The sequence below is a fragment of the Bufo gargarizans genome, chromosome 2 (genome assembly GCF_014858855.1).
Source record: "Bufo gargarizans isolate SCDJY-AF-19 chromosome 2, ASM1485885v1, whole genome shotgun sequence".
Classification (NCBI taxonomy): domain Eukaryota; kingdom Metazoa; phylum Chordata; class Amphibia; order Anura; family Bufonidae; genus Bufo; species Bufo gargarizans.
Window position 1 is genome coordinate 574,664,511 of NC_058081.1, and position 26,213 is coordinate 574,690,723.

The 26,213-nt window shown below is 45.5% G+C and overlaps 1 protein-coding gene across 1 annotated transcript in view; it reads right to left on the bottom strand.

Moving 5' to 3' along the window:
- Positions 1–25,984, bottom strand: part of ST14 (ST14 transmembrane serine protease matriptase) — a 42,531-nt gene extending 16,547 nt beyond the window's left edge. The window contains exon 1 of the mRNA XM_044278211.1: positions 25,668–25,984. Coding sequence (XP_044134146.1) covers positions 25,668–25,706 — 39 coding nt within the window. The 5' untranslated portion in view covers positions 25,707–25,984. The remainder of the gene's footprint in view (positions 1–25,667) is intronic.
- Positions 25,985–26,213: the final 229 nt, after the last annotated feature.

The following is a 26,213-nucleotide window of genomic DNA, read 5'->3' on the forward strand; positions in this document are numbered from 1 at the left end:
CTAATGAGCGTTACGATGAACACTTATTAGTGATAATCTTTGCAATTATCGGCCCATGTAAAGCGTTCCTTCACGACAATCTCCTAATCGCTAGCGGAGGACACCAGGGTATGGGGAGGAGTGATCGCTAATGCCATCGCTCTTCCCCATACAGACTCGTTTCCCGGCAGATCGTGTTTACACAGCACAATCTGCCACTGGGAAACAAGGATTTTTTGTGGTGCACAAATGATCTAATTACCTAAAGAACAAATGTTTTGCCCGTTCATCGGCGATGCATTTACACCTCCAGATCATTGCTAACTAGCTTTACTATTAACGCTTGTTAGCGATGATCTGTTCAATTCTCCTTAACTTTCCAGTTTTCACTGAGCCATTCTGAAGTAATTGAAACCCTCCAGCAGCAGGTTGTCCAGTTGAAGTCCGAAGAGGAGACCCTATCAGCCATAGCAAGAGAAGTTGGTCGTTCCAAGTCTGATTTCTAGAATATTGCATCTTTACAACGTCACAAACTCAAGTCCCCCAAAAAGGCTGGTCATCCACAAAAGACATATGCAAGAGAGGACAGGATAATGCAAAGAATGTCAATGGGCAAACGGTTCAACACTGCAGCTGGAATGGTTCACCAGTTCAGCACTGAACAGGGTAAGGATCAGTCTCGTCATATAAATGTCTGCAGTCTCTGCAGTGACCATACCTCTTATTAGCAGAAAGAAATAAAAGGCTAGACTGCTAGACTGTCCTCTGCTGAGGAACATATTGTGTGGTCAGAGAAGAAGTGGTCCAAAGGTCACTTTACTGATGAAAGCAACTTTAATTTATTTGGGTCTGTTGGGAAACATCATGTTTGTCATAAAACTGTGGAAAGACTGAATCCAAAGTGTGTAAGGAAGTCAGTGAAAAGTGGAGGAGGAAGTGTCTGGTTTGGAAAGTTGAAGCTGGAGTTGGGCCTCTTATACAGCTAAATATCAGAGTGAAGGCAAATGTTGATCAGAACCTTCCTCGACAACATGTGGTTCCTTCCCTGTGGTCATCACTAAATCAGACAGCAATTTTCACACAGGACCATGCCTCCTGACACGCAGCAAAATGGGTAAAGCAGTTCTTGAAACTGAAAATATAGAAATAATGAAAGGGCCAGTCTGAGTCCTGATCTAAACCCAATCGAAAACATCTGGAAAATCCTTGTTGACAGTAATGGACCAGAAATCCATTATAGTCACCGAACCGTGGAAGGGACCGGAGGAAGAGTGAGCCAAAAATCACACCAGAGCAGTGTGAGAGAGAGAGGAGAGATTTCCTATGGCCACAGATGTGCTGAAGTCATTAAAGGGCTTCTGTAACCCCCCATTTAGCGATGCTCTTTTCTAGGTGTAGGCTGACGTCATCGGCGCAGGCGCACTGAGGAAGGAGCGGGCAAGCGAGCGTCCTTTTATGGGCAGAGAAGGCCAGCGAGAGGAGGAGAGCACTCGCTGCTCCTGTCTATCAAGTGGAGGAGGGGCGTGTTTATAGTCCTAGGATGCGGTGGCTACCAGCAAGTAACCGCCCAACTTGCTGGTAGTGAAGTAATTTGCATATTATAAAAGTACGATTTTTACTGAAATTACAGCACAGAGACAGGTAACAGTGATATATATGGACTCATCTGACATTAGCAAATAGCTAATGTCCGATAATGAAAATTGCTAAATGGAGGTGACAGAAGCCCTTTAAATGCCAAGGTCTGAACACTTCCTACTAAATGGTGACTGCTGTAACCTTCAGAAAATGTAGTTGTGTCTTTCTCTGTGCTATAGTCATCGATGTTCTCTAATTTTGATCATTATGTTTTCAGCAAAATAAAGTTTTTTTGTTGAAGTGCCTTTGTTATTTTGTAAAACACTGGTCTTGGAGCATGGTAGCCACAACAAAAATTCCTTCACCTGCTGATCAATGAAGATTATTATTTTTTTTTAAGAAATAATGTAAAGTGTTCATACATTGTTCCTTAATTTTGATTTCCAGTGTACATCCTGTATTACACTCCAGTGCTGCACTCATTATTCTGCTAGTGAAGTCACTACGTACACACATTACTTTTTCAGTACTGATCCTGACTTATATTCTGTATTGTACTCCAGAGCTGCACTCCCTATTCTGCTGGTGGAGTCACTGTGCACATACACTACTTATTCTGTACAGATCCTAAGTTACATCCTCCATTATCCTCCAGAGCTGCATTCACTATTCTACAGGTGGAGTCTGTGTACATACACTACTTATTCTGTACAGATCCTAAGTTACATCCTCCATTATCCTCCAGAGCTGCACTCACTATTCTACTGGTCGATTATCTCTGCAAATGCACTACTTATCCTTTATTGCTCTTGAGTTAGAACCTGTAATGTGTATTTAAGAGGTTTCACACCTGGTGTAAAAAAACAACAAAAAAAAAAAAAACCTAATGCATTCTGAATGGAAAGCGATCCGTTCAGTATGCATCAGGATGTCTTCCGTTCTGTCCCTTGTACGGTAATTTTTCCAGCCAAAATTCCAGAACACTACCGCTCTTGCCGGATCTGGCATTAATTTCCACTGAAATGTATTAATGCTGGATCCGGTACCAAGTGTCCCAGAAATTGCCGCATCGCCGAATCTGGTTTTCCGGTCTGCGTATGAGCAGTTGTTTCTATCTTTGAAAAAAAATGAAATACCAGATCAGTTATTCCAGATGATACCGGAAAGACGGATCAGTTTTTTTCAATGAATAAGTCTAACGGATCCGTATCGGGGAAAAAAAAAAAAAAAAGATATCCGTTTGCATACGGATTTCTGGATCCGGCAGGCAGTTCCGGCAGTACGGATTCTAACAACGCTAGTGTGAAAGTACCTTTATACACTAGTGAGCTGCACTCACTAGTCTGCTGGTAGTCACTGGAAGCTGTGACACTACAGTGCCTTCTCAGAATGCCAATTTGCCAGAGCTTGTTAGCCAGAGAAAAAGCAAGATGCTGGTAGATTTCAGCTCTGAAGATGCAATTCTGTATAACTTGTGTCTGATCTCCACACATTTCGGAGGATCATCCCCTCAGGAGTCTGATTTGCTCTCTATTTTCCTGAAGAGGGCAGTGTCATTGTACAGTGCATGCTTCATAGCAGGAGTCAGACTCTCACAGAAACTGAGCGCTCTACCTGGAAGTGACACAGGAGCAGGCAGTTTCAGTGGGAGGACAGGCGGACATTCCCCGTCACGCCCAGATCTGTTATTCATACCATCTAGTGAGTACTGATGATGCACGACTGACACGCGACTCGCCAGAAAACACGAAAATAGTCAAAGACAAGAGGCGGCGACTGTATACACTGACGGTGTATACCTGTATGAGCATGTGGGTCTCTGCACATGTGTGTGTCTCTTGTAGGAGCCCTCGTTATAGCAGAGCCGGGGCCAGATGCCACCGTGGATAAACAACTAGTGACACGTCACTCAGGAGCAGCGCAAAATTAAGTCACCTCAGGACAAGTCCCGACACAATTGACTCACAAGAAGTCTGGAGACGTCCTCTAGGTTATAGTTTCGCTGAAATTCAGACAGAAGTAAAAGAAGGAAGCAGAACAAGTATCTGCTGATTCATTGATTTAGAGCCAAAACCAGTTGCAGCTCTTTCCCTTCCACTTATTCCAGGATGTGGGTGCCCACAGGGAGGGCTCTGGAGTGCCGCCTCTAGCACCCGTGCCATAGGTTCGCCATCACTGCCCTAGTGTGTCAACTTGCAGACATAAAATATGCAGTTTTAAAATATCTGCCGATATTCTATGAAGATGAGATACTAGAGCATTCCCTAGTGATCTCCTTGTAAGATATTGGCTATCTCCTTCCTTTTTCTCCCTCTCGCAAAACCACAGAAAACTGGGCTCCATCATACGGGATTCTATAAATGTGGGTCATAGCCATGTAAGGCTACTTTCACACTAGCGTTCGGGCGGATCCGTTCTGAACGGATCCGCTCATAATAATGCAGACGGAGGCTCCGTTCAGAACGGATCCGTCTGCATTAAAATGGCAAAAAAAAAGCTAAGTGTGAAAATAGCCTCGGACGGATCCGTCCAGACTTTCAATGTAAAGTCAATGGGGGACGGATCCGCTTGAAGATTGAGCCACATTGTGGCATCTTCAAACGGATCCGTCCCCATTGACTTACATTGTAAGTCTGGATGGATCCGCACGGATCCGCACGCCTCCGCACGGCCAGGCGGACACCCGAACGCTGCAAGCAGCGTTCAGCTGTCCGCCTGTCCGTGCGGAGGCGAGCGGAGCGGAGGCTGAACGCCGCCAGACTGATGCAGTCTGAGCGGATCCGCTCCATTCAGACTGCATCAGGGCTGGACGGCTGCGTTCGGGTCCGCTCGTGAGCCCCTTCAAACGGAGCTCACGAGCGGACACCCGAACGCTAGTGTGAAAGTAGCCTAATACATCTTTTACTATGAAGCAATATCTGAACTGTAATGTAGAGTGCACAATGTCATCTAATGCATGTGGGAAGCTCCTCCAGAAGGTTTAACATGAATTACAGAGGAAACCCCCACCAAGATCATGTTTCCAATGCAGCCAAACGTCTTATTACAGCACATAACGCTTCCTTTAAAAGCTTTAGAGACTTTGCAATTGACTAATTAGTTGCTCCCCTGGAGGAGGCGTTATTAAATCGAAAGGGTTACAACAGGAGGCATACTGGATGTTCCGGCTAAACACTAGACAGCCACATGGCTTATATATTGCAGAAGGAACCAATGTATTATTAAACTCAAAACTTTTGCTTTTGTACAGTTAAAGGGATTGTGTCACATCAGCAAAGGACATTTATCACGTAGAGAACTTTCTCTACAAGGCACTTACCAGTGGCGGAACTAGAAATGACTGGCAAATTTTTGAATAAGTCCAACCCCCCAGGAACTTCTTCAAAACCTCCCTCCTCTTGTGGCAAGTCAAAATCGCTCTCAGACGTGGCCCAACAGCCGCTGTCTGTCCTTTTTCTACAGAGTCTCTGTATATAATGTCAGTGTATAATACTGTTGAGGGGGTCCTGACAAACTCTTTTAGTCTTCCGCCTGGGTGGGCCCCTTCTGAGTTCGGGCCCCAAAGCAGCCGCTTCCCTTATAGCTACGCCCCTGGAACTTACTAATGTATTGTTATTATCCATATTGCTTCCATCACATTATACACTGCTCATTCCATAGTTACGACCACCCTGCAATCTAGCAGTGGTGGTCGTGCTTGACCACAGCTGCTCTGTGTCGGTGGCTGTTCACATGTGTTAAAAGGGGTGGTCCAGCCGTTAATATTGATGACCTACATCAGTGATAGGCAAACCGAGGCTCTCCAGCTGTTGCAGAACTACAACTCCCAGCATGCAAAGATTGCCCACAGCTTTCAGCAGGGCATGGTGGGAGTTGTAGTTTGGCAACAGCTGGAGAGCCACTGTTTGCCTATCACTGACCTACAACAACATCTGATCAGCAGGAGTCCGACACCCGGCACCCCCGCCGATCAGCTGTTTGACAAGGAGGCGACGCTCAATGCAAGCGCGGTCCTGGTCTTTACACTATGCCTTGTCTCCTGTGGAGCAGCAGCATAGTGCAATTACAAGCACTCGCTCCATTTACTTGAATGGACCGGGTAATGGTATTACACGCACTTCCAAGACCAAGTGCAGTGTAAGGGCTCATGCACACAAACGAATTTTCTTTCCGTGTCCGTTCAGGTTTTTTTGCGGACCGTATACAGAACCATTCATTTCAATGGGTTTGCAAAAAAAAATAACAAAAAAACAGAAGTTACTCTGGGTGTATTCCGTTTCCGTATGTCCGTGTTTCCATTCCGCAAAAAAATAGAACATGTCCTATTATTGTCTGCATTACGGACAAGGATAGTACTGTTCTATTAGGGGCCAGCTGTTCCGTAAAATACGGAATGCACACGGATGTCATCAGTACTTTTTGCGGACCGCAAAATACATACGGTCGTATGCATGGGCCCTAATGAAGAGGAAGTAGCGCTCGCATGGAGTGCCTCCTCCTCCTCCTCAAACAGTTGATTGGCAAAGTGCTGGACGCCCACTGATCTGATATTGATGACATTTCCTGACCATAGGTTGTCATCAATATTAATGGCTGGACAACCCCTTTCACTATGTCAAAGCTGTGGTATGTAATGTGGAAACAGGGACTGGTAAGTACTAATGCGGCACTACGTGGCCTCCAGAAGGGAGAAGTGGGGGAAAGTGACCACCATTCATATGTTCTGCTATCCTCATTGTAGTTTATGGGATTAGTGGAACGCCGGACTGTTTTGGCTAGTCACATACACTACAATGGACGGAGCTGCATGCATGGTCTCTTCCTTTTTGGAGTGCGAATGGAAAAAAGAGAGCACCCCCCAATGTACCTGTAGGTAGAACCAGCGCCTATCAGACATTTATAGCATATACTTTTCATATACCAATAAAGTCTGGTATATGAAAAGTATAACATGGCCACCGCTGCTGGATTACAGGGTGGCCATAACCCCTAGATACGAGCGGTGTATAATGTGATAAAAAATTAATAAAGCCAGCAAAGGAAGCAATATGGACAAACACAATACATTAGTAAGTGGCTTGTATTAACTTTCTCTACATGATAAACGCCACTTTCGGAAGTGAGCAACCACTTAAAGAATACAACTCGCCCTGCAGAAAATAAGGTGCGTCATTATCTGACTCCCCTTACTCCTGATCAGGGTTGCCAACCAGAATTTTTCTTTTTTCTGGACAACTTATCACAAAATCACAGACAGACAACATTTTTTTTTTACAGACTAGTTGGAAAACCATAACGAATGATAAAGCTAAGTGATGCAGGTCTATAGCTCAATATACTGATGACCAGCGATTACTGCGAGCGGAAAAATGATGATAATTACCAACAAAATAATTGAGTCAATTACTAGCTGATACAGGAAAGAAGTCGCCTATTTTTACAGACTGTCCAGAAATTTGTGGACGGTAGGCAACCCTGCCCCTGACGATTTGCTGTTCCCCAGTAGTCCCTGTGCCGGGACCACACAGCTCTGCCCTAAACAGGCGTAGAAAATGAGGAATAAAAAAGGGCCTGCTGGCCCTTCCTCGCCCACAATTTTAGACATGGCATGAGCGAAGCGAAGTTGCAGAAGTAGCGGCGCCGTTATCTGCTCCTGAAATACACCTAATTTAGGCATATTTCAGCATAGTAAATGATCCTCTTAGTTCTTTAAAATAGTAGTTTTTTTTAAGAGACGTTACTCCAGTCACCCCCCCCCCCCCCAGCCATATTGGAGTAAGAAAGTGACATTTTTTTCCACAACTTTTTAAAATGTTGCACCTGCTAAATTTGGCGAGCACCTAATTAACATAGCTCAGCATGCCCTCTTTTCTACCCAGTTTTTAAAATGTCTGAAAGCGATATAAAATTCACAGAATGTCACAAATTGGCAAACTGCAACTTTTTGGTGCTTGACTAATTTCTCACCATTTCCAAAAGTTTACCGTCAGCGAGAACGTGGTGCTTTACATCCAGAACAAATACTTCTCACAGCTGACAATTTGTTACAATGTATTCATGTAGGTAGCAGCTATCACAGTCTGGAGTCCAGAACAGGAGATTAAGGGCTCATTCACACGACCGAATGTATTTTGCGGTCCACAAAAAATACAGATGACATCCGTGTGCATTCTGTATTTTGCAGAACGGAACAGCCGGCCTCTAATAGAACAGTGTTTTTTGCGGGACGGAAATATGGACATACGGAAACGTAATGCACATGGAGTAACTTCCGTTTTTGTTGTGGACCCATTGAAATGAATAGTTCCGCATAGGGTCCACAAAAAAATGGAACTGACACGGAAAGAAAATATGTTCGTGTGCATGAGCCCTAAAGGGATTTTCCAGGACTGTATTATTGATAGACAATTCTTAGGCTAGGCCAGAGCTGTAGTTACCAGGTCCGTCATGTGCTGCCGACAAAAATCTTAAAGACGCATCACCTCATCCCGCAAAAAATGAGGTCCTACTTAAGACAATCGCCCCAAAAAAATAAAAAATAAAAAATCCAAAATAAAAATACATATTAGGGTACTTTCACACTAGCGTTTTGGTTTTCCGGTATTGAATTTCATCACAGGCGCTCAATACCGGAAAAAAACTGATCAGTTTTATCCTAATGCATTCTGAATGGAAAGCATTCCGTTCAGTATGCATCAGGATGCATCAGTTCCATTTTTTACTGAACACTTGCCGGAAAGCTGGATCCGGCATTAATTTACATTGGAGTGTATTAGTGCCGGATCCAGCAAAACGTATCCGGCTTTCCGGTCTGCACATTAACAGACCTTTAAAAATGCAAAAAAAATAATAAAAATACCGGATTCGTTTTTCCGGATGACACCGGAGAGATGGATCCACAATTTCAATGCATTTGTCAGACGGATCCGCATCCGGATCAGTCTGACAAATGCCATCAGTTTGCGTCCGGATTGCCGGATCTGGCAGGCAGTTCCGGCGACGGAACTGCCTGCCGGAATTGTGAAAGAAATAATTACTCTTACCGGTAATTGGATTTTCCTTTAGCCTCCACAACGGCACTACGTGGAGGATTACCCCGCCTTCTCCAGGGACAGGAAACAGCTTTCGAGCCCAGCCAATAAAGGGCCCCCTCCCTCTTACCTTGTCAGTTAGTAACCTAGTACTCAAAGATAGACGCAACAATTTAAATTTAATGAAGTAAATAATATCAAATAACGATATCGTTCAACATACGAGGTCAGGATTAGTTCTCCTGAGCGTAATAGAAATGAAAATGTTAAATATTCAAAATTATCCCCTTTTTTTTTGGGGGGGGGGGGGGGGATTCCTCGTGCCGTTGTGGAGGCTAAAGGAAAATCCAATTACCGGTAAGAGTAATTATTTATTTTCCTGACGCCTCCACAACGGCACTACATGGAGGAATAATATAGAAAACATGATTAGGGTGGGACAACTGCCGACAGGACTTTGCGTCCAAAAGACAAATCTCTATTTGAAGAGACGTCCAATCTGTAATGTTTAAAAAAGGTATCAGGATTGGACCATGTGGCTGCCCGACATATTTCTTCTATCGAGGCCGAGGCCCCTTCAGCCCAGGATGTGGCCAATGCCCTGGTGGAGTGAGCTCTCAACAAGGGTGGAGGGGCTAACCCTTCTGTTTCATAGGCTGACAATGCAGGCCTTAATCCATCTTGAGACGGAAGCCTTGCTAGCTGCCTGTCCACGATGTAGACCCAGATATTGCACAAGTAGCTGGTTCGACTTCCTTAGATCTTTTGTGGCCTCCATATATTGCAGGATGCATCTCCTAACGTCTAGGTTATGAAATAGCCTTTCCATCTCCGAGGACGCCTGGGAACAGAAGGAGGGAAGAGTAACTTCCTGTTGACAGTGGAACTTTGTTACAACTTTAGGTAGAAATTCAGGAGCATGTTTTAATATGATTCTATCATCTAGAATCCTGAGGTAAGAAGGTAGGATGGAAAAGGCCTGAATCTCCCCTACTCTTCTTGCTGTGGTGATGGCTAACAAAAAAGCTGCCTTGAGGGTCAATGTTCTCAAGGGGATTTCAGCTATAGGTTCAAAGGCTGGATACATTAATCTGGATAGTACCAGATTTAAATCCCAGGGCGGAACTGAAGATCTTAATCTTGGGCGGATTCTAATTGCCCCCCTAAGGAACCTTTTGATAACATTTATGTCTGATAGCTTGGTATTTAAGAACGCACTTACAGCTGCCACCTGGACTTTTAGGGTACTTACAGATAGTCCCTTATCTAGTCCCGCTTGAAGGAAGTCCAAGATTAGCGCCACCTGAAGTTCTCCGGAAGGGTCATATTTATCGCCACTAAACCTCAGAAAGGCTTCCCTAGCTCTCAGATATATCCTTGATGTAACATTTTTTCTACTTTGCAAAAGGGTGGATATTACTGGCTCTGAAAATCCTTGCTTCAGTATTGGGATTGAAGCCAGGAAGTCTTCCCTGGGCGTGCCGGATCCAATATGCTCCTCCAATTGTCCCAACCACAGAGACAGGGTTCTGGCGGTGTAGGTGGCAGCAATACCTGGTCTCAATACCGCAGTGGAGGACTCCCATGTCTTTTTTAGGAGACTTTCACATTTTTTACCCATGGGATCTTTGAGAAGTCCCAGTCGTCTGTTCATTCTTCAGGTAGGCAGTGAAGCACTTTAACTGCAGGACCAGGAAATCTGGTTAGAACGCCGCCGACTGCTTGTACTTCCGCCTTATGCATGAAGCTCCGCCCCCTCCTGTGCGTCACGCCGGCCCCTTCTGATGACGCGATCCTTCACGTCATAGAGGCCAGCGCTATGGGAGGAATATGGGGGAGTGGGCCCGGGCACGCCCCCTCAAGCCGCACAGAGACGCCGGTTCTCACAGAACGCGGAAAAAACAGCCGGGGGTGACCAGCGCAGCTGGCGTTTCACCAAGGGGAGGAAAGACCAAGATACCGAGTCCCGCGATCCTCTCCCCTGCGACGGCCCTCCGGCAGCGCCGGGACAACAAACCAAAGGCCACGCGGAGTAATGCTAGTGCTCGAGATCCCGATCCTTCTGAGGGACAGGAAACAACTGGCAAGGTAAGAGGGAGGGGGCCCTTTATTGGCTGGGCTCAAAAGCTGTTTCCTGTCCCTGGAGAAGGCGGGGTAATCCTGCACGTAGTGCCGTTGTGGAGGCATCAGGAAAAGTACCCTTAGGTATTGCCACGTCCGTAACGACCTGCTCTATAAAAAAAAAAATATATATCACATGACCTAACCCCTCAGGTGAACGCCAATTTTTTTTAAATAAAAACTGTGCCAAAAAAAGACATTTTTTTTTGTAACCTTAAATCACAAAAAGTGTAATACCAGGCGATCAAAAAGTCTTATGTACCCCAAAATGGTACCAGTCACTTCATCCTGCAAAAAAATGAGCCCCCACATAAGACAATCACTTAAAAAATAAAAACCAATGGCACCCATAAACCTATCCATCAAAATCTGCGCTGCAAAAGCCATATGGTGCTCCTCCCATGTGCCCCCACAGCAGTTCACCACCACACGTTGGGTGTTGCCGTACTCGGGAGAAAATGGGTAACAAATTATGGGGTGATTTTTTTCCCTGTTACCCTTTGTGAAAATGAAAAATTTGGGAGTAAAGCAACATTTTATTGGAAGAAACAAAACGTAATTTTTACATCCGTTTCCAAATTCCGTAAAACGCTTAGGCAGTCAAAGTGGTCAGTACCCCCTAATATATTTTTTAAAGGGGTGTAGTTTCCAAAATGGGGTCACTTTGAGTGTTTCCACTGTAGGGGTAAGTCAGGGTCTCTTCAAATACAAAATGGTGCCCAAAAACATTCTAGTGAAATCTGCCTCCAAAATCCATATGGCGCTCCTTTCCTTCTGACCACTGCCACGTGCCCATAGAGCAGTTTACCGCCACATATGGGGTATTTCTGAAAAATCAGTAATATATATATTGAGGTTTATTTTGCCATTAACCCTTGCTGTGTTGCAAGAAAAAAAAAATTATAATCTACCCAAAAATTAGAATTTTACCTCAATTTTCCTTTAATTCTTGTGGAACACCTCAAGTGTTAAAGTTTGTAACATCAGTTTTGAATAATTTGAGGGGTGTAGTTACAAAATGATGCCAACGTAAAGTAAACATATGGGGAATGTTAAGTAATATTTTATGAGGTATCAATCACTTTCTGTTTTAAAAGCAGAGAAATTTAAATTTGTATGCGATGACAATGACAAAAGACATTTGCTCATATCTCAATAGATCAGCAGATGTGTAAACACAAGGCAAGGAACGAGGATTCTTAAGAACAATTCTTGGGCAACTAAGCCAGTTCTACTTTACATTAGTTTGATAAATCTCCCCAGAGCTCTGTATAGACAAAACAAAGGCAGATTTTTAATACATTTTAATCAATTTCAGAAAACTGGTGTAACAGAAAACTGGGTTTCACCTTTCATTTTGCAAAAGAAGGAAAATGAAAGGTGGTAGCCAATTGGTTATGGGCAACTAAGCCAATTTTCATTTACACCGCTTATGATAAATCTCCCCCATAATGCTTCATTTTAGATGCATTAGGGCAAACGAGAAGAGAAACTGGTTGCAGAGTTGGACATATCCTTTAAACCCGTCCTGCTTGTGCATTCACTATGTCGTTCTGATGCATCAGTGAATATAATCAGAAGCAGCACAAGTCTCTCTCCTGTCCCGATTGCTGGCTGATGGCTCTTACCTAGCCTTATACATTGTGTGCTACCACTGACCACCATGTGGACCCCAGGGCATAGGGCTGCAGAGACCCTGCTCATTCTGTGACTTCTCAGTCCTAGCTCTTCAGAGGTTTTAGTTTCTGCCCTTTGTCTTCCTCCACATTCACACAAGGACGTCAGTCACCTACAGGAACTGGTAGAGCAGCTTCACATAGCAGAGGCCATGGCCCAGCCCACCCTACCAGGAATGTGTACACAGGTAGCTGATCTCTGGGGATATACTCTATATGGGTAGATGACCAGGTCACACAACTGCTGCCATCAGCCATGCCCACTGAGCTTCCCCACAGTAGAAGTAAATATCACCGCTCCTCCCACCATAATAACCAATTCAATAATCCAATCATCAGGCTAACCAGTCCTCAGTATGTAGGAAAGGGTTAGCATGATAATCACCACAAGGCTTGTCCAGTTTTATAATTAATAAAGATTGCTGATCAGTAAATGGAAACAATAACGTTTGGATCCACAGGTACCGGGCGCAATCCAAATGATACGCTATAACAAGCCCTGGACCTGTTTGAGTCGACTTGGTCAGGGTGACTTAAGGGTTTGGATGTAATATGTCTATTCGTACATTGGAGAATTTCTCAGCGAGCAGGTTGTCCCATGAAGAGCTATATTACGATGCAGTGCCTACGCTATGACTTGCAAAAGTTGGCTGTATTATATTACTGCCACAATCAACAGCAACTGCGGAAACTAAGTGGTTTCACAGTTGTGGCATTCCGGTTTAGAGATTGGCCAGAGGATCCCCCACCGCCGCATCTCCCCGTCGTGCGGATCAAAACATACGGGTGGTGGGAGCAGCCAATAGCAGGCCACAACGGAGACGAGGGCAACGATAGGGAGGCTTGTCCCTGTCACAGTCTGCTATTGACTGCCCCCACCCTACGTATGTTTTGATCCTTGCAAAGCGGAGATGCAGCGGCAGCTGTGCGGAAAACAGGACTGACGCGGGTGCTGGGGCAAGTATAAGGGATCTGGGCATTATAGGGGTGGATAACCCCTTTAAACTGATCTATGCCATTTAATACATCTGGATGCATCCGTTTTGGCGTGATCCGGTTGCATTAAACCAAAACTGAAGAAACCGCTGACTTGCATAGATTTTCATGCCAATGTGGTTTGTTCCACTTCAAAAACTGGACACAAAACCGCAAAACGGAACGGAATGCATCCTGATCAGTGTTGTCCTCATTGACAATGAATGGGGACAAAACTGATCCGTTTTGGCCCGGTTTTGAGATCCTCTGCTGGATGCTCGCATGTTCATCGGGTAATTGGCGGCACTTTTACATGGGCAGATTATCGTAAACTAGCTTTGGATATCAGACTATGTAAAAGGGCCCTTAAAGGGGGTTTTATCATCTCAGACAATGGGGGCAATCACAGAAATTTTCTGCAACAAGATCTGCCTTGTGTGAAGGCGTCCTTACTCTGCCTGGAAATGCTCCTGCATTTGCCCTGGAGGCGAGGCTCACTGTGAAGTGTTGTGTTTAACCAGGAGACAATGGTCACACAGACCACAGGGGAGAGGTTGTGAGGAACGTCAAAGGCAGAGAGCACTGCCTCCGGGGCATTTCAGGAGCAAAAGCACGGCAGAATAAAAGTTCACATTCACACTATTCATGATAACAAAAGATCCACAAAAAGCACCCATCCCCTGTCTAGTGCTGTCAGCAGTTTTGAGTATGCAAAAATGCTGACAGACTCCCTTTAAAAACTACACCCAATTGGTACGGCTGTGCCTATAACAACCGACATTGTAAAATTAAAAAGGGTGCAACGGATGCATCTTTTGCGGCCCCATTGAAGTGAACGGGTCCGCATCCGAGCCGCAAAAACGGCGGCTCGGATGCGGACCAAAACAACGGTCGTGTGTACGTAGCCAAAAAGTAGTAGGGACAGTCTAGTCAGGCACTGAAAAATGATCTACAAGTCAGTACCAATGGTGACGATTTCCTCCAGCTTGGTAGTCTAGCTCAGCTCTACTGCGGAGTCAGAGGTAGTCTGAGAGCGCCCCCCCATCTCATCATTGGTTTATACCGCTGCTCTGCCTCCTCTGATTGGCTGCTGTATACAAATCTATCACAGGCAGGTCAGTGCAAGGAGAGCAGAGTTACTAAACCACCACTGAGAAAGAAGAGGATGACCGGGAAAAATAAAACTAAATAAAAAAATAAAAATAAAAAGTTTTAGAAACATGGAAACCGAAAAAGAAAAATGCTGCAACTTTAAGGGGTTAATAGTCATGACTGCAAAGGACACATTGTGGGTGCAGTCACCGTACACAAGAGAGCTGAAACCAGACACAGCCGGACTGAGAACTGACAAAGAAACGCCTGAACACCTCCATGCAGGTATGGTGTCATGGCCTCCAGCTGTCTAATAAGTGTATGATACAGCAGGGGATGCCTGTGTCAGGATAGCACCCTGATCCATTCATTCCTATAGGGCAGTGATGGCGAACCTATGGCACGGGTGCCAGAGGCGGCACTCAGAGCCCTCTCTGTGGGCACCCACACCCTGGAAAAAGTCTATGGTGTACCAATATGTTGTAGACTTTTCCTGCCATTCAGCAGCGCAGGGCACACTATGAACAGCACAGGCGGCGCACTGAATGTAGGCAGACTATTGTAGATAAATGATAAGGTACATGGAAGATATTCTATATTGGACTGTAGTATTCAAGGTAAATTGCTGTGTTGGCACTTTGCGATAAATAAGTGGGTTTATGCTGCAGTTTGGGCACTCGGTCTGTAAAAGGTTCGCCATCACTGCTATAGGGCCATGCACACATCCACACTTTTTTTGGCGGATCCATGTGGCTGTTCTGCAAATTACAGAACAGCCCCGATTCTGGTCCATTTTGCAGATGCGAGCGAGACAAATGAGGAATGCCTTAGGCTACGTGCACACAACCATTGTTTTGGTCCGCATCCGAGCCGCCGTTTTTGCGGCTCGGATGCGGACCCGTTCACTTCAATGGGGCCGCAAAAGATGCATCCGTTGCACCGTTCTGTGGCCCCGCAGAAATGATATAGCATGTCCTATTCTTGTCCGTTTTGCGGACAAGAATAGGCATGTCTACAATGGGCCGCTCCGTTCCGTAAATTGCGGAAGGCACACGGGCGGCTTCTGTTTTTTTGCGGATCCGCAGTTTACGGACAGCAAAAAACAGCACGGTCGTGTGCATGTAGCCTTACACTGACAATAATTCCCATCATCCCAGTTTCCAGGAGCACGCAGTCTCATTTCCCTATTTGACACAGTGTATCACTCCCATCATCCCCAATGCAGTGCCTATATACAGACTTTGCTGAATATTACTACTAGGAATCAGTCAGCAGATTCCTCCCTTTGATGAGGTTCTGTGTGCGTTCCTGAGAGATGATTAATCAGCAGTCGTTAAGTCATTCCCACAACCTCACTAATGACATATTCACACACTAAATAGGGTTAATGGAACAATTAGATGCACGTAACCTTGTGTCACCAGTGCAAAGCACAGTATAAGCTGGCAGCAACAGCGGCGAGCTGTAGCGTATACTCACCATATGACTACCACCACCAGTGACGCACCATCTCCTTACCTAGAAGGATTGTAACAAACCCTCAGCCATGACAACTTTTAGGCTAGGAAATAAGGCCGCAGTGCAGTCATTTTACAGTGACTGCGGGAGATTAATCCGTCTCTACGGGAATATAAGCACTAATGTTCCAATTCCACAGGGGAGGCGTGGTAAGGGTGGTGGCAATGAGGGTGGTCGTAGTCCTCAAAGTGGCTAATCCTTCTCTCAAAAAAATTAATAAAATAAAGTTAAAAAAATGGAAGGTACTCCATATGCTTTCCATTTCCGTATTTCCGTTCAAAGATAGAACATGTCCTATTATTGTCCGCATAACGGACAAGGATAGTACTGTTCTATCAGGGGCCAGCTCCTCAAAAAATGGAATGCACACGGACATCATCCATATTTTTTGCGGACTACTTAAAAAGCAATACGGTCGTGTGCAAGAGGCCTTAACGGAATAGATAATGGGGATCGCAGTAGAAATGCAAGCAGCAGGCACAGGTCTATTGCACAAAGTAGACTTTTCCCAAAGACTGTATATAGGAGGTGGCAACGATGGTAGTCGTCCTCCCCGAGTCTCTGTAGATTCAATAGGCAATCTTTCCAATTCGACCACAGGCATACAATCACTCAGTATACTTTCTGCACTTCCCAGATGCAGGCTGCAGTCCTAGATCGACTGACCAGTTTGCCTCAGAAGTGTGGCGGACGCCAGAAGCAATTAACCCTTTCCACAAGCAGTAAAGTCTATTGCCATACATGTGCATTTGCCTGTCTGTCCAAGCATGGCCTTTGAAGTGGTTCTCAACCTTCTGTAAATATTCAATGCTTCCTTCTCTCAGGGGATAGCATAGTAACATAGTTTATAAGGCCTCATGCACACGACAGTGCCATTTTTTGCGGTCCGCAAATCTTGGATCTGCAAAAAACAAAAGGCGCCTGTGTTGCCTTCTGCAATTTAAATGCCTATCCTTGTCCGCAAATCGCGGACAAGAATAGGACATATTATATTTTTTTAGCGGGGTCGCGGAATGGAGCCACGGATGCGGACAGCACACGGAGTGCTGTCTGCATCTTTTGCGGCCCCACTGAAATGAACGGCGGCTCGGATGCGGACCCAAACAACGGTCGTGTGCATGAGGCCTAAGGCTGAAAAAAAACTACATCTGTCCATCCAGTTCAGCCAGTTATCCTGAAAATTGAAACCACAAGGCTGCAAAAAAAAAAAAAAAACGTGGGGCGGAAGTCAATTTTACCTCCTTTAGGGTCTATTCACACGTCCGTTGTTTGTTTCCTGATCTGTTCCATTTTTTGCTGAACAGATCTGGACCCATTCATTTTCAATGGGTCCTGAAAAAAAAACGGACAGCACAATGTCAGATTTTTTTTCAGGACCCATTGAAAATGAATGGGTCCAGATCTGGTCCAGATCTGTTCAGCAAAAAACGGAACAGATCAGGAAACAAACAACGGACGTGTGAATGGACCCTTAGGGGAAAAAAAATTCCTTCCTGAATCCAATCGGGCAATCAGAATAACTCCCTGGATCAACGACCCCTCTCTAGAAGCTATAGCCTGTAATATTATTAAGCTCCAGAAATACATCCAGGCCCCTCTTGAATTCCTTTATTGTACTCACCATCACCACCTCCTCAGGCAGAGAGTTCCATAGTCTCACTGCTCTTACCGTAAAGATCCTCATCTATGCTTGTGTACAAACCTTCTTTCCTCCAGACGCAGAGGATGTCCCCTCGTCACAGTCCTCTGCATTTATACATAGTTATTAGATCTCCCCCGATTTTTATTTTTACTAATCCTTTGTAAAGTCGCTTTCCACTCTCAGGAATGGTGTTTTGTAGTCAGGCCTACTTGCCAGAGCACATTGAAGTAGGTCTCGTCTCAAGCTCTGCTTGTAAGGGCTCATTCAAAAGGACCGTAATTTTTTTTGCAGTCGGCAAATTGCAAAAAATGCGGTTGTGTGAATGGGCTCTTAGGAACTCTCTACTCTAAAAGCCTGTCTTCTGGCAACTAAATACTGCTAGTTTAACTATTTCCTGCCCATACACAACCTTTTGGGACACACAATGCACAGATCATCTTCATCACAGTAAACATTTTAAAGGGAATCTGTCAGCGGCAAAAGCCATCCCAAACCGCCAGCAGTACCTTCAAGTAGCCGGCAGTGAGTTTCTAATTACGATTTTTTTACTGCATTCAGATGAGGCAGAAGTATGAAAAACTTCCTTTTATCCTCCGCCCTCGCTATTTTCCAGTCAGGCTTGAAGTTAAGGGGGCAGCGGCCTCCTTGCTTCAAGTCAAGGTAACTGCTCCTTCTTCCCTGATCCTTCTCTGTGACTGACCGCCGGCTGTTCGGCAAAGCCAGCCGGCTGTCGGGTATAAGTGCGGTCAGTCACAGCAAAGGGGCAAGCAAGGAGGCGCGGTTACCTTGACTTGAAGCAAGGAGGCCGCTGCCTCCTTAACTTCAAGCCTGACTGGAAAATAGCGAGGACGGAGGATAAAAGGACGTTTTTCATACTACTACCTCATCTGAATGCAGTAAGAAAATCATTAGAAACTCACTGCCGGCTATTTGAAGGTATTGCTGGCGGTTTGAGATGGCTTTTTTCCGCTGACCGGTTCCCTTTAAAGCGGTGACCCTGAGGATTAAGCCTTTGATAGTGAATTCCAGTATTAACCCTTTAGCAGCGAACCACTGAGTCACTGCACACGATCTCGAGGAACAGAATATTAGAAATTTAGGGTATTATAAGGACACTTGATAGTAGGGCCCCTGGTATAGGATTGGCATGAGGGTCCTACAGCTACTGGCTCCTCCTCCAGTCATACATGTGATGGAATATTAGACACATCTTTGCTCTTTGGTGGGCACTGCCTCTAAAAGGAGTGGGTCTTATGATGGTCCTAAATGCCCTTAGTCACGCTGTAGATGCAAGTCACTTCACCAGCTGTGCCAACACACACGTACACACCTCAGCTCTGTATCTTCTGATATACACAGAACCCAAAGTGAGATCCTTGCCCTGGCGATACCAACCTTTTATCACCAGGCAGAATAGTCTGCAGCCACAGGATCCACACCCCTCATTCCCCAGTTTGGGCTAATGCTGATCACACAGCAGCGGAAACCACATCCGCATTTCATTTCTCTATTCAGGATTTGCATACCAGACCAGACATATAGAAACTTCTGGGGAGAGACAAACTAATACAATTGTACCAATACAGTCTATTGCTCCCTGTTATCAGCCACGTCAGGCTACGATGCTGTGGTGTTCTTCAATGACAGGAAATGCAGAAACCTCCCTGCAATCACAACATCTTGTCACATATCCCATGAGAAGCTTCTATATTGTATGCGAGAGCCTCTCCTCGTGACAACTCAATCAGTGCTGCCAGTGTCCGACTGCACTGGAACCCCCCTCCCCCCATTCATAACTTCTAGTAGGAATAAGAAAGGAATGGCACGAGTCATAACAATAGATGCTACAGAATTGTTATTACATGGGGAATACAAGTAGTTAGTAAAACAGACATGTCAGGAGAGGGGACCGCTCCTCTCTACCCCTAGGAAAATGTATGCTATCTACAGAACGTCGCTGCGTCCACAGGGAATATTTGCCTCACGAAAAGCTTGATAACAGAGCACAGAGCTACTGTCAGGGCTTTGTTCACATCTGCTTTTGAGACTCCATCTCGAGCCTCCACTGAAAAATGCTAGACAAAATACAGCTGCACGATGCACTAGTTGCCTGGCAACATGCCGGACGCCATGATGGAAAGCCAACTGACTCCATTATTGTCAATAAGCCTTTGGCTTCCATCATGGCAGGGATCTAGCACTTCCGTTATTTTCCTTCTGCTACTATGATAGAGCAAATGAATGGAGATGACGACACAGATGTGATTGAAGCCTCGGGCAGATTATCGGGAATGATCTTTCCTGCGAACGCTTGTTCCCAACAATCTGGCCATGTAAATGTGCTGCCGATCACCCAAAAAATTGGTGAAACGCTCGTTCATCAGGTGATCCTGTCATTCATCAGCTGCTCAGAAGCCATGATTCTGTACGGGACGAGGGATGGCAATAAAGATCAATCGTCATAATACAGTGAAGGAGATCGCTCCGAACGAGCAGCCGACTGTCGGGAAGGAACTCTTCCTTCATGACAATCGGACGCTCAGTTGACCCATGTAAATCCAGAATTAAGGTTGTATTACACCCGCTGATTTTTTCAGCAGATGATGGCTAACAAAAGTTTGTATGAACGCTCCGGAGTGATCACCTGGGAGCGTAATTCTGCCGCCAATTGCCTGATGCAAACGCTTATTCATTTGGCAATTGTGATTTTATGCACGCTGTATAATTACAATCTGCCGCCGGCAAACCACCATACAGCATGGGTCTCCCCCGCAAGCGAGCAGGCGATTGCCGGGAGGGAATGGTTTAATGACATCTATCTCACGGATCCTCGACAAATTATCTCACTGATCTCATCACGTTTGTTGACTATGATGTCTGCAGTGTTGGTGACACCTTCATGGTGCTGCCTCCAGTTTCTCAGTATTGCATTGACAGAAACTGGGATCTCCACATTCCTGAGCAGTGTTTTACGTAATCCTGGTGTCCGCGGTTCAGATCACTACGCTCAAGAACAAATCGTGTGCAGGATCCATGAATGAAAATGGTTATGGATACTGTGACATAATGGTCATCCGGCAGCGTTATCTGCCCTGGTGGGTGGAAGCAAGATCCTCTGGGATTCTCAGAAATTCTGTACAAGCAACGTTCTAACGGTGACAGAAGTCGGAAAACCTGGACCCTTCACCCCCAGCGACCAATCATTTTTTGAGAGCAGTTAAGAAAATTAAAGCTGTACGTTGATTAGTTGCCATGGGCAGCAAGGTCAGGTTCTCTGTTAGACACTCAAATGAGGCCCTTGGGGCCTGCCCTGTTGTCATGGCAGCTTAAGGGTCCATTCACACGTCCGCAATTTGCGGAACGGGTACGGACCCATTCACTTTCAATGGAGCTGAAAAAAATAGAATATGACCTATACTTGTCTGCAATTGCAGACTAGAAAAGGCATTTTCTATTATAGTGTCAGTGATGTGCGGTCCGCAAATTGCGGATCGCACATTGAGGGTATGTGTGTTTTACGGATCCGCAAAACACTTAGACGTGTGAATGGACCCTAAGGTCAACTTGTCTCTGCATGGACTTCCCGATAGGTCACTACCATATCTGACCAGTGTGGAGATCACATGACAGGAAGTCCATGGAAATGGTCTGATGATGGTACCATGGCAACCTCAGAGCAAGCTGAATATTGTAGCAGAGGAGAACAGGAGAAGAGAAAAAAAATAAAAAATCAATAAGGAAACACCTGAGTGTCAATCCCATTGCCTTTGGCAAGATCTCTACTTGCTGTCAGTGAATGGAAATATCAGTTTACATCCAAGAGGCAAAAAATAAAAAAATATAAATAATAAGACAGCATCCAGTACAATAAACAGGAGACATGATTGCAGGATGGGCACTGAGTAACCCACCAGAACCACACACTGTTGTGCAAATGGGTATGATGCCCATGGTGAAGTTTTGTGCCATTACCGGGATTCTGGTAAACACAGTGGGGAGACATACGGTGTCCATCATCCCGGGTCCAGATTATTCACAATGACAAAGTTATCAATGCGGATGAATCATTAGACAGACACAGCTCAGCTATGCCGTGGGAATTCCAATCTAACAAAATCTCCTAAAATGAAGTCTCATGTGGCTGTTCTATAAATGCCACATCTGGATGCTATCAGTCAGTGATAGACTGCTAGGACCCCAGATGACGGGCCCTGCCACGAGCAGCTTCCAGTAATACATCCTTCTCATAAATGAGTCATCAGAAGGAGGTTCTGAGTAACAGAAGTTACCTAACAGAAACGGAAACAGCGTTTTATCCAGGAAATACTGGGCACACTGGGTAACCACCCCATGCCACTCTTTCTAAGAACGCTGGGTGATAGCCATTGAGAAATCCCATACCAGGGAATTTTTTTACCCAACTACCCCAGCATTCTGCCCAGCAAATCTAACTATCCAGAGGTTTATGTCCTGCAGTGCAGTATATTCAGGAGCTGGAGACCATTACACCCCCCACAGGGACCCAGCCATGCTCGAAATATATAAGAAAACAGCTAAACCAATTATTTAAAAATGTCCTATACACACCACTTATGTTTTAAAATAAAGTGGAGAGCAGAAAGTTTGATAGAAGGAAGAAAAAAAAAATTAAAGGGGTTGGCTCCACTAAGACCTGCACCTATCTCTAGAACAGAGCTCGCAAAGCGAAAAAGAGAGCAGACCATGCACGTGCGGCTACCCTCCATTCATTTCTATGGGAGTTGAAAGTCCCATAAAAATGAATGGGAATCACACTGCGCAAGCGTGGCCACCGCTCCACACTCCATTCACTTCTATGGAGCTGAAGTAAATAGCCAGCACTCGTCTATTTTCAGCAGTCTCATGTAAATAAATGGAGGGTGGTTGCACGTGTGATTGCTAAGGCCCATGATTCGATGACTGGTCACGTGAACGTGCCATCATCACTTCTGACCTGAAGTGAGATGGGATTAAGCACCAATCGCCATTCTTAAAGGGGTGGGCTCTGTTCTAGAGAATGAGCTAGAGAATGTTCTAGAGCATGAGCAGCCACCCTCCATTCATTTCTTTGAGCACCGATTCAGTTATTTCAATCAGCTCCATAGAAGTGAATGGAGCGGCAGCCACGCTTGCGCAGTGTGCTTCCCATTCATTATTATGGGACTTCCAAAAATAGTCGAGCATGCTGTTCAACTCCCACAGAAATGGAGGGCAGCCACTGATGAAAGACCTGCCCTCCTTCACTTTGTGTGCTCCATTCTAGAGATCAGTGCGGGCCCCACTTCTGAAACCTGCCCCTATCAGACATTGGGGGTATATCCTAGCAAAATGTCCCCAGCGAGATGGGATAACCCCTTTAAAACTGGCAGTTGGCGCTTTATCCCATCTCCCTGGGCCAGAAGTGATGATGTCACGTCCATCGTTCAAGCGACCACTCAGTGAATCAGGGGCCCTAGCAGTCATATGTGCATGAACAACTCGTGACCACTGGACATGTGAATGATGGCCGTGACATCATCACTTCTGGTCTGATGGGAAGCCCCTGGGACAGGACACGCAATGCTGGCACTGAGGGACCCTTAGAGGGCGAGTTAAGAGATTATTCCACTTACAACATTATCCTCTATAACTATTAGATCACCGACAGTCTGGCGACTAGGTCCCCCACTGATCATGAGAATGGGGCCCCGTGGGAACCCTGAAATTAATGGAGCAGCAGGTTGAGCATGCACATTGTTGTTTCATCCATCTTTATGGTACTGCCCAAAAGAGCCATGCGATTGAACTCTGGCAGTCCCATAAAGATGAATGGAGCTGCAATGAGCATGCTCGACCTGCCACTCCATTCATTTCAGACGTCACTGTTGTGTACGGGATCCCCAACAGTCAGACCCACCAATCTAATAGTCATCCCCTAACCTGTGGATAGGGGATAACTTAATGTAATCGGAATACCTCTAAGCTTTTTTTTTTTTTTTTGTTTATTTTACAGCCCTGTCTGCTCCCCTGGTAATAATATTAAAAAAAAAAAAAAAAACACACACACACCAACATTAATCCCCTACCATTTCCAACACTTCATCCTTCATCTTCAGTTCTTACCTGCGGTTTTGTATCAGATACCACTGACACCAGTGACTGGCTGCAGCGGTAACATGCCGTACACTGGTACATCACCACTACAGGGTAAACACAGACCAGAAAGGAGCAGCAGTGCTGGAAATGGCAGTGGGACTGAGTTGCGACTAGTTGATAATTTATTATTTTAACAGGCACCATCACAAATAAGTCAGACAACCCTTTGAACTGGATATTAGCCCCCCATTTGTATGTCAGACAGGAAGATAAAAAGGGACCTGTCACCACACAATGCAATCTTATAGAGCAGGAAGAGCTGAGCAGAGCCATGTATACATGTGGGGAAACTTCAGCAAAACCTGTATTTTATACATTTATCTTTTTACTTGCTCTGAACGGCTATCAGTAGCGGCAGCGGTCATCAGTGACTGACAGCTATCTCTGTATGCCAACACCTCGGCTCTAAACTGATGCTGCTCACAGCAGGCGGAAAAAAGAAAAGATCGAAATGTATAAATTACAAAATTACAGGTTTTACCGAATCATTTCCTACAAAAAAAATTATATATATATATATATATATATATATATATATATATATATATATACACTCAGCTCTCCCTGCTCTATAACATGGTGCTGTCAGATTGCATTGCATTTAGTGCCGCCAGGTCCTCTAAGTCATGAGTAGCTGGGGGTCAAGGATGATGGGAGTGATACACTGTATGCAGTTCTCTAATCTCACAAACAACATTGCTGACTCTCCATGTCCCTCACAGACGGGACCATCTTCAGGAGAGACGCTCTGCATAACTTGTGCTGCAGCCAATTTTCTGTAGGTAACGGCCGCCATAAAACAAATCCACTACATGACACAGCAGAACGAGCGCCAAGGTTACACAATCCCTATAAAACTTCCCGGCTCATCAGCCCTTAAAAGGGTCGGCCAGCCTTTTTCTAAGTGAAGGCCTAAGACATGACTAGCTGATCGGCGAGGATCCAACACCCCACACCCCCGTGGATCAGCTGTTCTTCACATGCTGGAACTACACAGCACCTTGGTGCATCAATGGCCAGGGGGAAGTTATGTTTCCCCTTGCTAATTCCAAACTCTCTGCTTGCCATCAGTGAATAAGGAACTTTCTAACCATACAGAGACCCTGTTCTTCTGCATGTATACAGTGTGAGCTAAACACCACAGCAGAACTAATGGCATGATAGTCTGTTTCAATATTACAGGGTAAAGTCTCATTCACACAGTCAGTGTTTGGTCAGCGATTTCCATCAGCGATTTTGAGCCAAAACCAGGTGCGGCTCTAAGCACAGAACAGGAACAGATCTTTCCATTAGACCTTATGTCTGTGTAGCCTCCACTTCTGGCTTTGGGTCATAATCACTGACCGAACACCGACGTGTGAATGAAGCTTAATGGTTTATGCACATAAAATGTAATTTTTTTGTCCGTATCTGTTGGTATTTTTTGCAGCCTGTATAGGACTCCATTCATCAGTGGACAGAAGAGCTGACGCTCATTCACCCATCATCCATACAATCACCCACAACATCATTAAAAATGATGGTCCCTGAGGGGATCCTGAAAATCTGAATATCACAGCCAGGGGTGCACCTAGCCTTTCTGCGATCGCCTCACCTGGCCTCATTGGTGGTGCACCCCTGATCACAGCCACACCTGAATTGTAGTAAGAAACCTAAGCATAAACTGCAGAATATATAGACATTTAAGGGCGGTAAGTGCATGTTGGGGGTTGTAGTGTAATCCATTAGTATACACACAACCTGTAGCCTGGAATGAGTGGTGTTACTACAACGCCCATTATGACCCCGACAGTCCGAGAATGCTGGAAGGTGCAATTATCGTTCAACCAAGCTAGAGGGCAGCAGAGCTCCGGTCTAAACCCCCGCAACCGGCTACAACACCGGCCCCAGCCCAGTTCTTACCTGCGGGCGGTTGTTGTACTTGATGTCCGGCTCCTTCATGGTGGCGGCCACTGTGGTACTGCTGCTCCCGGGGTCTTCCGTTCAGGTGTATTAGGGCGAGAAGTCTGCCGCTCCTATCCCAGGTACGAATCTCCAGGTGTGTCCTCAGCCCCCGGGAGGAATCACGTGACTGGGGCAGCTCCGCCCACTGCCCAGGTGTGTCACCGGCCGGAACAGTCATGTGACGAGGGACAGCCCCGCCTTCTGCTCCAGGTAAGAGAGCGCTACGGCCGCAGGAGAGGGACAGAAACAGAGAAACTAAGAAGACGGGGGTTGGGAGCGAAACTGCCACTTTCCTCACCCCTCCCCTCCAGGAAACTTTCCTCCTCTGATATAAAACACCCCCCTCCCTTCCCCCGCAATCACTGAAAATATACCCGAGATCACTGTGACCCCATGTACAACTGTCTACAGTGTATATACATCCTCCGTCACTGGTGACTGTGTACAGCTCCTGTATACACTAATCACCGCTGACTGCATCTACAGTATCTATACAGCCCCATA